A 15,687-nucleotide genomic window follows, 5' to 3' on the forward strand; every position below is an offset into this window, starting at 1 on the left:
TTTGTCCTTATGTGTGTTGTAGAAATCTTAAAAGGGTGTTTAGAATGAAGTGCACCAGGAAGGACTCAAACATATCAACCTCTAGTTTCTTAAGTTGAGCTAAAATATCTCGCATTTGCATCATGTACTCACACACACCTTTCACACTGGTAAGTCAGAGAGAGGAGAACTTCATGATCAATGTGCTTATTTGCCTTATCTGAAGTGATGAATTGTTCATCGATAGCCTTAAACAAGTCTCGAACCTTTTCATGCTGGTCGACTGAACCACATATCCTAGCCGAGATTTTGGTCTTAGTGAACATCATGCTAAGCCGGTTGGATTGCTCCTACAGCTCATATAGCGCAACAACAATTGGGTTACTTTCACCAGTAATTGCAGGTGGTTCGTCTTTTCTTATAGCATAATCTATGTACATCCACCCCAATTGCAGAAGAATTCTCTCCTTCCATATCTTATAGTTATCTTCTTTGACTTCAGGAACATCATATTGAATATAAAAAAAACTAATAGTTTGAGAAGCTGTAGAAATCCAAAGGCTTATGTCAAAATTTAAGGCATATTAATCATAATTGTATGTTTTACCAATGTAAATATACCAGGAAATTGAATCTTGTGACATAAAAATTGCTTGTGGGCTAAATTTTTAGTTCAATAAGATACAATTAAACTTTATGATAGAATAATCAAATTGCATACTCAAGTTCATGCTTTACAGGTACAACATGCAAATAATTTGATTTTCTATCGCAAATATTTACTTTATAATAAAACTGTCAAGTTATATATCACCTCATGATTCCTATGAGTAAACTATGAAAAATAATATGACATTTTATCCTAATTAATTATACAATTACTAAAAATTCTCGTGGGATAAAATTCATTATATAAAGTACAATTAATCACAATATTATGCCTAATTTCTTATATGATGTGTAAACAACTTAATATATAATTTAATAAAATTATAGATGTTGTGGCTAATATATAATTAATCGAAATTATAAAGATGACTTAGACATAAAATTTAATCATATGAGAATAAATCATATTATGCACTTCAAGATCAAGATATAATGTGATGAATAGAATTCTCATATATAATTGCATAATTGAAACATAATACTATGTATTTTATATATATATGCATAGAATAAACTTTTCTAGGATATATTCATGCATAAAATAAATCAAAACGGAACAAATTGCAAAAGTAAACATAAATGCATAAGTATATACTATAAAGGAAAACAAATAAATACTAAAGAACCTTTAACGACCCACTGGCTCATTTGATGTTTAGTAAGCTATAGGTTGTTGGGTCAATCCAACCCATATACCGAAAACCAAAAATTGACAAGGCAGAGGCAACAACCTGTGATGTTACAAACAACAAAATGAAACATAGGTGATTAACAAATGCGGAAAACAACCTCTGGCAGGTCAATCCAACTCATATATAGACTCGGATGCAAAAAAAAAAAATCAAAATATACCTCCAGCTATCCATAAATGAACTACTTTGTTTTGGTTCTTTCAAGCTCTCACTCTTTCTGCAGATGGTGTATCAGACAAAAATGGAAGATGTGAGCTCTAGGACCAAACACATGTGCTATATATAGACATTCTATCATCAAGAATGCATTTAGTAGTCATTACTACCATTGATGTCATTCAATATTTGGTCTTTCAACTCCAAAACTGATGAAACACTTGACTTTCTAAGTCCAAAATGTTTAGATCACTATTAAGGAGTTAATCAAAGCTTTTAATAGAAAATTATTATAATCCTAATCCAATGCAGGCCCCTAAAACTTCATTTAACAATAAAATGCCCATAAAATTTATCAAGCAGAAAATCAAATATCTTGATTTAATTTATGACACCCTAAAATATCTCAAACCTATGATCACTATGACTATCACCATTATCACGATCGTTCCCGCCACAAGTGTCATGATTACCATTACAATCACTAGCATGATCATCAACCGCCACCATCACCAATATGATTGTTATTGTCGTCACCACCGTAATCATCATCATGACCACTGTTATCACCACTAACATGATCACTGCCACCACCACCATCATGATGGTGATGATGATAATGATCTTAATGTAAATTAAATTTTTAAGATATTTGATTTTCTGTTGATATATTAATGAAATTTAAATTTAAATTTAAAATGTTTTAATCTTCATATTTCATTTTAATCTAACAATTAAAATTAATTATTTTCATTTTCATATAATATGATAATTCTCTTATGATATATATATATATATATATATATATATATATATATATATATATATATATATATATATATATATATATATATATATATATATATATATATATATATATATATATATATATGAAAAAATGGCCCCTCGCCTAATACTAAGCTTTGACGTCACTAGGTGTACAAATATATACATGCCAAAGAATCCTATCCAATCAATAGAGACCCAAACAAAATCACCTATTATTTATAGAAACATGGTAACAAAATTAGATCCAGTATATCATGATTGGTTGTAATTGATTTAATCACTAGAATAGAATATCTTCAAGTATTTGATTAATTTTCCCCATGTAGGCCTTTCCTATTCTTAGTGCCCCTAGAATAATTTAAATTTTTAAAGTGTTCTATGATTGCCATCTCGACTCGTGCAACGTTCTCTCACTTTTAGCCATATATAAATGTTTCGTCTTTTTAATTTAGGGGGCCATGGCCCCCCTCACCTACAACTAATTGCCACTGGGTAGAATATATATATGCCAAAGAATCCTATATAATTTAATAGAGAGACCGAAACAAAATCACCCATTTATAAAAACATTGAAACAAAATCATATCTCCTATGTTAACTTCAAAATATCTTGATTGGTAGTGATTGATTTAATCACTAGAATAGACCATCTTCAAGTATTTGATTAATTTTCCCATGTAAGCCTTACCTATTTTGGGTGCCCCTAGAATAGATTAAAGTGTTCCATGATTGCCTTCATGACTCGTTCAACGTTCTCTCCCTTTTGGTCATTTATTTTAATTAATAATTAATGTTTATTTCATTGGCCCTCCTGTGCTTAATTAGTAGGTTTTGCCACCACTTGTTTTTCTTCTCTGAAAATAGTTTTTATTCACTTACAAATATCCTTCTTTGAATTCAATCATGCAGGTTCAAGACACTATCTATCGAATATTAATTAAATAAAGACACATCTAGAAGACTAGCCTCGATCTTATATTATGATCTTTATTCTTTTTTTTTTATAAGCAATATTTTATTGATAATATAAATACTCAAATTAAGCAGAACAATTGCCCAACTCACCAAGACTCAATAAATTGATATACCAAGAAATATTTAAAGAGCTAGGTAAATGACTTTGTTAAGAGACAAATATCCAAATTAAAAGAAAGACACCAACCAATCAAAATGACATAAAACTACCTCGCTGCAATTAGTGGTCTCCTAAAATACCCAAAATGAGAAAACTATGAAAATTAAGGACATGGTCCACTGCCCAAAATAAGTGACAGTGCAACTTCAAATAAAAACGAAAATGATATAAAATCTTGTACCGAAATTCAAGTAACGCAGGACAGAGCTAAACGTTTTTGTTCAGTTAGTTAAATAATATACGTGAATTATTATAAATTTCTTAATATTTTAATTTGATTCTTAGGAATAAAAAAGAGAGGCATGGCACTTCTCTAATTCTCTTCAATGCATCAATTATTTCTAAGACTGTATCGTTGAACTCCCATTTAAAATAATATCCCATACGAGCGAACGAATCAATTAAGCTCGCTGGAAAAGAAAAAGAAGAGATATTTTTATGAGAAGTGTCATTGAACTCCCATTTATGATAATATCCCATGCAAGCAAACGAGTTAAGCTCACTGGAAAAAGAAAATTACGAGAAGTAAGATATTGAACATTGACGAATCCGAAATTTATTCATTTTAAAATTGCACGAAAACTTTACAGCGTGCTTGGATTTTCATGCTTTTTGATGGAAGGCTTGTTTCATTTTTGCCATTTATGTGTAAGTTTATATATTTTTATATGATTTGATCAGTGTCTCCTGTAGTTAGGGATGAGCAAGAACTAGTTGGCACAAATTTAATTATTTGTATCCCTACCTGATTGAAAATTTTCATTGGGTCATTTATAAATTTGACACAATCAAGACTCAAATATATATAGAAGACAAAATTAGATCAACATGGCTTTTAATATAACATATTAGTCTTAACACTATGTAAAGTTAAATAGTATCATAAAAATAAATATAAAATTAAATTAAGTTATATTTTATAATGTATATTTTAAAATAAATAATAATTATAAGTATAATATCATATTCTATGAAATATTATATATCTACTGATTATTTTCTTATTATTAATACACAATTATTCTTGAAATTTATATTTCTTAAGAGAATATAGGACATCAAATTAAGTTAGGACACCTTGAAGCATAACTTTTTTTTCCATTACTTTTCTTTTTTAAAATACATCGGGTATAATTTCAAAACTCAAACCCATTAAAATTAACCTTGAGGTTGGACAGCTTGAATATCGATTGTTTTTAATAATTATTTTGCGCATAAAAAAGTAATAATTCACCTAAATGGAAAGAAGAATGAAAAGTACGCACATTTCAAATTTGAGTATCTGCCCTATTGATTATTTTTAATAATTATTTTTCTGATAGAAAAAGTAATAAATATAGGGTTGTTTATGGGTTTGGATGAACCCGCAACCCAATTCAATTTAATTATATTGAGTTAGATTTTTAAAGTGTTTAGGTCAAATTTGATTTAATCCAATTAAGATTCGATTATGAATGAGTTGGATAACTGATTCTATTTTTTTGAATCCGACTCAATCATATCATATAATTTAATTTATTATATATAAATTAATTACTAAATAAAAATATATTAGTAATTTTTAGTTTATATAATTTATTAAATTAAATCACATGTGATTTGTTTTTTATTTTAAATTGTTTTTATCTTTGTCTTGATATTTTATTTATATTTTCATATGTTAATATCATATTTTATTTTTATCTAAAATAAAAATATCATATTAGAATCAAAATCATTAATCCTATTAGTAAAATATTTTTACAATTTAATTTTTTTAATACATTTAATTATTATATACTTAAAAAACTTTAAACATAAATAAATTATTGTTCTAAAAAATTATATTTTTAAAAATAAAAAATATTTTCTTAAATATTTAGATCCACTTAATTCAACCCAACTTGATTCGTTTATGATTAAATTGGGATAAAAAAAAATTACATAAATTCGATCCAATTCAACCCGATTCATTTTGACCGGAAAAACTCCTAAATGATTCATCTAAATGGAAAGAAAGATGAAGAATACATTTCAAACCATGTGTTTTCTGTGACGCTTGGTTCTATAGCTATGTGAATTTGTTGAATAGGCACACATTTCAGACTTTGGTCTGCACACGTGTGTACATATCATAATTATGAAAAATCATAAACGTGCTCATTTTTTTCTCGTTTTTTATTTTCACTTGATTTATTTTTCTTTCTCGTCATATAACTTAATTTTTATTCTTCACCTTTTCTTTTCAATCATTTTTTTTACTCTAATTTGTCTCGTCCATCTCCATCCACCTATAAGTCCTACATCAGGAGAGTAGAAAATAGAAGGAAGGAAGAAATAATAAAAATAAAGGTAGAGCAATGCTATATTACACGAAAAGCCCCTGCAAAAAAATAAAGTCCAACTGTTCGCAACTTTCGTATTATTTAACAATTTCCATGAAAGTAACCTCTGTTGTAAACTTGTAAAACTAGTATCCTAATAAATGGAGCTAGGTACGCGGTTTCTCTTAACATTTTATCCTGTTATAGATCAATTGCCATAATAAAACAATCAGAAAGAGTTATGCAAAAAGTTAAGTAGAATAACAAGAAGTTTATAGAAAAGGTGGCAAGATAAAAATGACAATAAGGAGGTACAAGTAGAAATATAAAATATGGAAGAAAAATGTGAGGAGATATAAAAGTGATTAACAAAAATAAAGTAAAAGTAAAAAAGAAAGCGTAGCTAGAAAAGGCTCCTTTGAAAGCCATTGTGCTTAATATCCTCTGCACTAATAATATTTTGTTGCTCTACAACTAATAAATTCGATTAGGTATAAAGAATTCAACAACTCCATGAAATAAAAGAGCAACCCAATTATCCCGAAAATTCTCCAACACCACGAGAATTGAATAATTTGGTTCCAAAAACTTAAGATCAATGATAAGCTTTCATCATCTTATTTAGAGTAGAATTGCTGTAGGAAACCAAAGAGATAGAATATATGCAGAGAACGAAAAAGCGATACATTGAAAAGTAATATGATAAAAAAAGATTAGAAAATATAAAATAAGAAGACTGTTAGGATCACACTCTTTATTATTTGTAGTAATTTATTAAAAAATACAAAATCAAAAGATTTATTAAATATGATATAAAATCTTAAAACCTGATGATTTTTAATAAATTTTAGAAAAATATATTAAAGAATATGTCCAACATTTCTCATAAAATAAAAAAAAATGAAAAATGAGATGAAAAAAATAAGTATATGATTAAAAGTTTAATGGTTATGTATAGACCATATATTTTTATAATATTGTCATTTAATTATAAATTATCATTTATGATTTTTAAATTAATTATTCAATTTAAAAGTTATTAAATTTATTATATATGATAATTTATTAGATGATATTCTGTATAAAATTATTTTATGCTGTTAATATATATATATATATATATATATATATATATATATATATATATATATATATATATAATTAGTGTATAATTCTTATTTTCTTTCATTGTAATTTTTTTTCTTCCAAAACTCATACCACTATATTGTGTAAAGTTATTCAATGGAAATGAGATTCAAATCCTAAAATTAATATTTTCTGTTGGTCACGTACATCCGAAGTCCAAATCACGTGCTCTCACTTTTGACGTCTGCATGCAGCTTCATCCCCTTATAGTGTTTTATATATTGGGATAACCTCACCTTTTCACACCACGCACACATCGACACCAACTTCATCATACCCTAGCTTTTTAGCAACCATGGCCACTACCCTTGATAACCCTCCAATTTCAGTTTCTAAAATAGCCATCATAGGAGCTGGAGTGAGCGGCATAGCTGCCAGCAAACAACTATCTCATCACAACCCTCTTGTTTTTGAGGCCTCTGATTCCATTGGTGGGGTGTGGAGGCATTGCTCCTACAATTCCACCAAGCTTCAGTCGCATAGGCGTGACTATGAGTTCAGCGATTTCCCTTGGCCTCAGAGAGAGAGTTCGGAATTCCCCACCCACTTGGAGATTTTGGACTATTTGCATTCCTATGCTGAGCACTTTGATGTGCTCAAGAACATCAGGTTCAACTCCAAGGTGGTGGAAATCAGGTATGTTGGGGACCAGGAAGATCTTTCTTCTAGTTTTGGAGGCCTACCTAGTGACCATAGAACCCCACTCCCTGGTCATCCTGTATGGGAAATCGGTGTGCAAAAAAACAATCAATCAGACAGCATTCAGGTATTTAATTTGTTCACTTTCAACTCAATTGTCCTCCCCATCAAAGAAAATGATAGTGAAAAGATTCGAATCCACCACATCTCTTCCAATTCTTCATTTAATCTTTAAATTCTTTGTTTTCAACCATCAGACTAATGTTATAACTGATGTGTGATCATATAATTTATTAATTTACAACAAAAAAAATAATAACGTGTAACATAAAAATTAGTCATAACTACGTATATACAGATAGTCTTGTTCCTCTTGGATCTTATAATAATTTTTCCTCTCAACCTATATATCTTTGAAAACTGACTATAAATATTTCAGAAGTGAGAAACTGCAGTTCAAAAAGTTATACTTAATATTAATTGTACTTTCTATTTCTTTGTTTAGTTAGCAGTTTTGGTCTTTCAATAATTCTTTTACTTGACTTGGGTCTTCTAATTTATTTTAATTAACTGTTATATGAATTAATAACTTTTGTTTTGTCATTTTTTCCCTCTCTAAAACCTCTCATGTCAGTATTTTCTAACATGCGGGGTTTATGATGGATTTGGGATATAACATGATATTAGATTAGAAGTAAAAAAATTGGTAAATTATTTATGAAAACTTAAGGAACTTTTAATAAGTGAGGTTAAGTTTTAAAAAGAAAAATTTAGAAGTTTTTGATTCTTTTATAAAATCTATAATGTTAGTCGGTGGATTTTATGTAAACTATGGTTTAAATCAAATATATAACCTGTTCAGTTTGTATAGATTTCGATTAAAAGAATGATGATTTGGAGTATTTTGGCAAAGGGAAATGGTAAAAAAAAGACTATACTGCAGTAGTTTTAAAAATTAATATTAAATTTGGGAATAAAAAAATTGGTAGATTAATAATAAAGTGACAAATAGTACAATCAGAAAAAAATACTGATAAATCAAGCCATGAAATTATTGGAAGTTATTTAGCAATGATTGTTAATGAAATGATTGCACTCAGCTGGGTTCAAGCCCTAAAACCAGCAATTGAATGATACTATATGTTTTATTATTAAATTATTTAAAATAAGATAAAATGAAGTACATTTTCCGATATTTCTCAGTTGCCCCCTCCCCCTTCCAATTTAAGGATATAAATGAAACCTTTTTTTTTCAAGTAATTATATCTTAAAATTTACAATAATATTGCTCTATTTCATTTTGTGTCATTCTACTGTTAAAATTTTCAATCATTACCGTACAAACAAAAGAAAAATGCTTTTTTTGTGTGTAAAATATGTTTTTAGTAAAAATTAACAATATTTTTCATATTTTAATTTTGATCAATTTAATTTTTGAGCTTTAGAAAAATAATGATTTTCATGTCATTTACAGACGATTTTCACTGTGAGGAGAGGCAAAAATTATATTTTTTTATATAAAATTTTGTGACCAAATTGATCAAAATTGAAATTCAGAGGATAAAATCAAATTTCACCAAATTGAACAGAAAATATATTTTACCCTATTTTTTTTCCTGAATAACTGTGTATTGGAGTCAACTTGATGTATGTATTGAATCCCACCCAAGCCACCTTATAACAGTACTTAATTTGATCTGCCTTCATTTTTCGGACATCAAGTTTTAGAGTAAACCTTTGCAAATTAAACAAAAATGTTTTATTAATTTGTTCATTTTAGCTATTTAATTTAAATTGAAAATCACAAACATGAACTCTACCACCTCCCCACACCCAATCATGTGATCTTTGAATTTTAAGCATAATATATGCATTTTATGTGGGCTGATCGTGATTATTTTTCTACTACATTTCAGTGGTACGCCTTTGAGTTTGTAGTGGTTTGCATCGGAAAATATGGTGACATACCCAAGATTCCAGAATTTGCATGCAACAAAGGCCCTGATGTGTTCAAGGGTAGGGTCATGCACACCCTTGATTACTGTAAACTTGACCAAGAGGCTGCTACTAAGCTTCTCGAGGGGAAGAAGGTTGTGGTGGTTGGTTTCAAAAAGTCAGGTATTGACTTAGCCATGGAGTGTGCCAAGGCAAACCAAGGTAACTATTCAATCTAATTTCTTTTTCTAGCATATATATTAATAATTAATAATTAAAATAAATTTAAAAAATTAGAGAGAAAAATGAAGAGAAACAATGAATTTGGTGTTTAGAAATGCACGAGACTTGGTCAGATAATGATCTCAGTTCCACCAGATAAAAGGTAACATAACCAATTAAAAAATGGCGTACTTGACTCTTTGCAATTTATGTTCCAAAAATTGAAGCAAAATTTTAACATGATACATTTTAGATATTAAGTGTTAAGTAAATAATTATTGATGAATAAATATATTTTTTGTTCATTATTTGTAAAACTTATTATAATGTTGCCTGTGTTAACCGCCGAGGGAATTGTCATAATTGATTTATTTTTAGGATAAAATATGTTTCAGATTATTATAAAATTTAAAAATTATTAATTTTTTCTTGATAACTTTTTTTATTAATTTAACCCCTATAAAATTAAAACATATTTTTGTTGGTTCTTAATGATAACTCCATTATATGATAATTTGACATGATTAACAGACTTATATATATAATTTGATTATAAATAAATTAAAAAGGTTTTAACGACTACCCTTAAAATTATAATTTTTCGTCACTTTCTATCCAATGTTTTTACACTTTATTATAAGATTAGGGGAAGATGAAACAATAAGGAGTTTTGATATTTGTTGAATGTGCTTAAAAAAGTAAAAAATAAATAAATTTGTTGGTCAAGTAAAGAAATTATCTAACAAAGTTATCAATGAATACTAACAAAAATAAGTTTTATTTTTATAAAGATCAAATTAATATAAATTTTTTATAACAATAAAACTAATACTTTTTAAATTTTATAGTACTCCAAAAATATTTTATCCTATTTTTATAATATGATAATGAATGATCTCATGATAAAAAAAATATTAGTACATAATTAGTTGATTCAATTCAAATTACTTATATAAAATTCAAAGGTTTACAATAAATACTAAATGATAACTTATGAATCCTCAAAATTCAACTCTTTCAATCTCATGGGGGAGTCGGTTTAGTTAATTAGGATAAGAGATATAGATCCATTTTTTTATAATTCTTATTATAATATTTTCATCGAAAAATCACTCAATTCTATACTTTCTTTTTTGAACAGACTCAATTCTATACTTTGGATCAACTTATTTACTTTGGTTTTATTTTTTAAAATTCATCGTTAGGTCAGCTCAATCAACAACATAGTTACTTTACTTGACTCAGTTATATATGATATAAATCCTATAAATATTATGCGCTGTTAAAAACACATGACATATTAATTGTTTGTCCCATAACTCTGCCCATATGGGATACAAACTAATAAATTCTAACATCACTTTGGTTGTTCATCAACTCGTGGCGGCCTCTAGAACCTGTGAATTTTCTCTTGGTCTTGTTTTTCTGTTACAAATTAAACACTTTCTTCTTCTATTTTCGAGAGTCAAATAAATTTATGTAGGGCATACTTTCTACTAAAAAATAAGGGAAAAAAAGTGTTCCGTACGAACAAGTGACGACTAGTGTACCCGTGCATGGCCTTTATTATTATTATTATTATTATTATTATTATTATTATTATTATTATTATGTAGTGACTGCGTATACTTGTAAGTTGTAACATTGTAATGCGGTAAAATCCTGATCATAGCACACGAACTAACATAGATTTTTCTTGAAGCCATCCACAATTCTACCCGTACTTCGTACGAATTCTTGAAACCAAATTTTTATAAATATTTTGTTATTTTTAAGGGAATTATAATTTTTTGTTTTATAAATACTTATTGCATATTTTAATTATTATTTTTTTAAAGTAAATTTTGCAATCAAAATATTTGAAATGAAATATTTGATATAAAAATATTAAACATGTACTTAATTATAATCTCATAAGGTATAATAGAAGGGCTTATGTTTAAAATTTATGTAGTTATGTGATGATTTCTTTTTATATATCTGTCAAATAGTTAGATATACTTCCTAACTTTATATATGAACCTTTTTTTGTCGCGTTTATTTGATATTTATTGTTGCCTGAAAAAAGTTCTGTATTCCATATATCAGTTTTGACTTGAAAATGATGCATGCATTGAATGCGAGAAAAAGTGTCTCGAGCCTGAAATTCATTTTTTAGTAGAGGATTTGATTTTTCTAAAACAAACAAACATGTAAAGTGATAAAATGAAAAGACAGCTGTTCAAATATTCATAAGAGAGAAAAATTATGAATTATTAGTATAAATTTTTTTATATAATTATTTAATCATAACTTATTATCTATAATAAATTTATTTTTTTTTAAAATTATTTATTTTAAAATAATTTAAACGATAATTTACAATTGAATGACAATATAAAATTATACATAGACATTAAATTTTATTTATAATATAATTCTGTTAAATGAACAATAAATAAAACTGGTACTTTTTTATTTTATACATCCATTTTAGCGAATATAACCTTCGAGATATCCTAAAAATGCATCAAACAATGACCAAATTGGGTTAATTATATGCAAGAAAGAAGTAGTACAGTAGATTGGAAGGGTTTGATTTAATTTAATAAACATGTTCGAATTTGATATTCTTAAGTGGCCAGGGATGATAGATATGATATTTAAATATTAGGTTGTCTTAAAAAGAATTAGGAAGCATTACCAAAATAAAAAAGAATCAGGAAGATGTTTTGTAGACACTGGTTAGGGTGTTTATAATCGTAGAGAGAAATATTTTTTTATACAAAATAACAATAAGATATTATATAAACTACTCAAATCTCTCTATCATTAGGTCAATTTTAGTGGATCATAAAGAAAGAATGATAAATATAATAGATGGTATAATGTAACAAAAAAATAAAAATTGTATCAATTAGGTATTTATAATGTCAAAAATTCGGAGTGATAAGAGATAAATTGAGAAGTTAAAAATAGTATCAATCAGGTATTTATAATGTCTGCTTTAAAAAAAAGGTATTTATAATGTCGAATAAAAAATTTAACATATAATAAAATAATGATCAAAAGGCAATCGAATACACTTATACATGTTAAAATTGTTTTAACATTGTCCTATATGGCTATATTTTGCTTTGAATTGGTTGTACTTATTGATAGCACACTATACTAGAAAAAATACTCGTGTTTTCTTAAATTAAATTTTAACTTCATAGCACTTGGTGTTTGAAGGACCTCAAGGGCAATCGTGCACCATGGTAGTAAGGACTCCGCATTGGATAGTTCCCCATTACAGGATTTGGGGATTACCATTTTCCATGTTCTACTCCACTAGATCTTCTCAATTCCTCCATGAAAGACCTAATCAAGGCGTACTCAAAGCCCTTTTGTGCCTCCTGTTATCTCCTGTGGTAAATTGGCATTCTTTACTAAATCGTATATTACAATTGTGAAGAAGGACTTGTTTGAATAAATTTCTCAATAGACATTTATAAAAGAATAAACCAAAAGGATAAAATGAATCAATTAACTTACAAAGTTATTTAACTTATGCATATTTGCTTTTAGAGAAGTTAAATGATAACACTTCTATAAAAGTATACAAGTTGATTTTAACTTAAGAAAGATGTTTAATTCATTTTGCGTACCTTCTTATTTCTTGTCTTATAAATACTTATTTGAGAAAGTTTATTCAATGAGGCGTTGAATGCCTTACTCCCAAGGCTATGTACGTGCATATATGTAATGGCTTTTAATTGTTACGTCCTTCAACAGAGAAGTGGAATTTCAAAGTTTATTGAGTCCTACCTACTTCGGAAACTCCCATTGGAAAAGTATGAGCTAAAACCAGAGCACCCCTTTGAGGAGGATTATGCATCCTGTCAAATGGCTATCGTGCCCGAAAATTTTTTCTCTGAGGCTGATAAGGGGAAAATTGTCTTCAAAAGAGCATCAAATTGGTCCTTTTGGAGTGGGGGAATAGAATTTGAAGACAACTCTAAACTTGAGGCTGATGTTGTGGTCCTTGCAACAGGTTTTGATGGGAAGAAGAAGCTCAAAAGCATCTTACCACGTCCTTTTTGCAGCTTGTTAGATTATCCATCTGGTCTTATGCCTTTATATAGGTGAAGGACTATTTTAACTTTTAGTTATTACCTCTGGAACGTAAATATAAAAAAAATTTAACTAAGTTTCACAAGTAACAAAGTTGGTTAATATTATTTAATTCTTGTGTTGATATTTGAAAAATATTTTTTTTTTCTAAAGTGTCATTTATTGAAATTTAATATTAAGAATAAAAAAATTGATTAGAATTATAATCACAATTAGTTAAATGAAATTTTTGAAATGATATCATTAAATAGAGTTAAATAGTTAAAATTTAGTTATATTTAGTCAATTCTTTTATTTTATATTTAAGTGTTGAGGTAATGTTACTCAACCTCTTACAAAAATAATTGAGACCCAATTGTTAGATCATAAACTTTTTTTCTATTGCAGGGGAACTATTCATCCGTTGATTCCAAATATGGCCTTTGTGGGTTATATTGAGAGTGTTTCAAATCTAGCCACTTCAGAAATACGATCCATGTGGCTCTCTGGACTATTAGATAAGAAATTTGAGCTCCCTAGTGTTGAGAAGATGCTTTCACAGACACTTCATGAGATGGATGTCATGAAAAGATCAACTAGGTTCTATAAAAGGCATTGCAATTCTACTCATAGCATCAACCATAATGATGAAATGTGTGAAGATATGGGTTGGAGTTCATGGAGGAAGAAGAACTGGATTACAGAGGGATTCAGCCCTTACAGTAGCGAAGACTATAGGAAAAAAGATTGAGAATTAATATAATAACCATTCTATTTGTGTTCAAATTAATAGTCCTAAGATGTGTAAGAAAAACAAAAAATGTCCTGACAAATAAAGAAATATTCAATGTGGTATCTGTTTTAAAGTTTGTAGAATTATTCTTCAGAAAGTAAATTTAAAAATATGACGTTTTCACGGATAGACTTTAAAGAACATTCCTAAACATTGTTGATAGTAAAAAACATGACATTCTCATGTTTTCCATGCTACTTTTCCATTATTGGAAGTTACCATGTAATACAACTTGTAACTTCCTTCCCACTCCCTTTTTTACCTTTTAATTATTATAATTTGAATTTTGAAAAAATATTTCCAAAATATTATATTATAACCACATTTTTATTCATAGAGTTCTTTGAGTTGTAATAACGTATAACATATGTTGAAAAAAATGTCTCCTAAGCAATATGTTCAATACCTCCTTAATTAAAATTATACTACAAATTATGCCTTTAACATCGACTAGAAACAAGGTTATCAGACTTGCGATTTTACATAAACTCGTAGAGGTTCCATAAACTCGAATCGTAAACTCGTAAGAGTTTATTCAATTAAAAAAATATTAATATTCCTATATATAAAATATTAAATAAATATTTCAATCCTAAAATAAATGAAAATAATAAACTTTTTAACAATAATTCAATAAACTAAAGCCAAGTTGACTTGCTCTATTTAACTTATGACATAATTTTTGTTATAGTGTCCTACTGAAGAATACTAGAAATGATTGTTGTATTAAATGTAGGCACATTATTAGAATGTTGGAACATGAGAAGCACAGAAGTTGTGTGTATACTCCTCTTGTATATTGCATGTAACCTGATAGATCCTTCTTATGGTTATTAGAAAAAGAAAATTCAGAAATTCAGATATTGTTTGCCAATCCATGCCAAAGGAGTTTCCAGCATAATCTATACTCATCATGGGTGAACAACACAACCACAAAACTTACACATGCATATGCTTATACATGCATAAACCTTGCACCATTAAATGTAATGATGACTCATTTAACAAAAACAATAAAAGTTCAAATGGTTTAAATGCAGATATTCTTTCGAAAACTACTAAACCTTCCAAGGTACACATGGCTTTAGGGAACAAGAAAACCATTAACAATGCAAAGAACCACCAAGTGAAAATAATCATTGAAAAATAGAAAAA

At 27.9% G+C, this 15,687-nt stretch overlaps 1 protein-coding gene across 1 annotated transcript; it reads left to right on the forward strand.

The window, feature by feature from the left end:
• Positions 1-708: 708 nt before the first annotated feature.
• LOC114386990 (putative flavin-containing monooxygenase 2) lies at positions 709-14,615 on the forward strand. Its single transcript, XM_028347081.1, has 6 exons — positions 709-731; positions 7,194-7,635; positions 9,425-9,665; positions 12,879-12,948; positions 13,421-13,771; positions 14,148-14,615. The coding sequence occupies exons 1-6, from the start codon at positions 709-711 to the stop codon at positions 14,488-14,490; spliced, it is 1,470 nt and encodes a 489-aa protein (XP_028202882.1). The 3' UTR covers positions 14,491-14,615.
• The last annotated feature ends 1,072 nt before the right edge of the window (positions 14,616-15,687 follow it).

The sequence above is a fragment of the Glycine soja genome, chromosome 15 (genome assembly GCF_004193775.1).
Source record: "Glycine soja cultivar W05 chromosome 15, ASM419377v2, whole genome shotgun sequence".
Classification (NCBI taxonomy): domain Eukaryota; kingdom Viridiplantae; phylum Streptophyta; class Magnoliopsida; order Fabales; family Fabaceae; genus Glycine; species Glycine soja.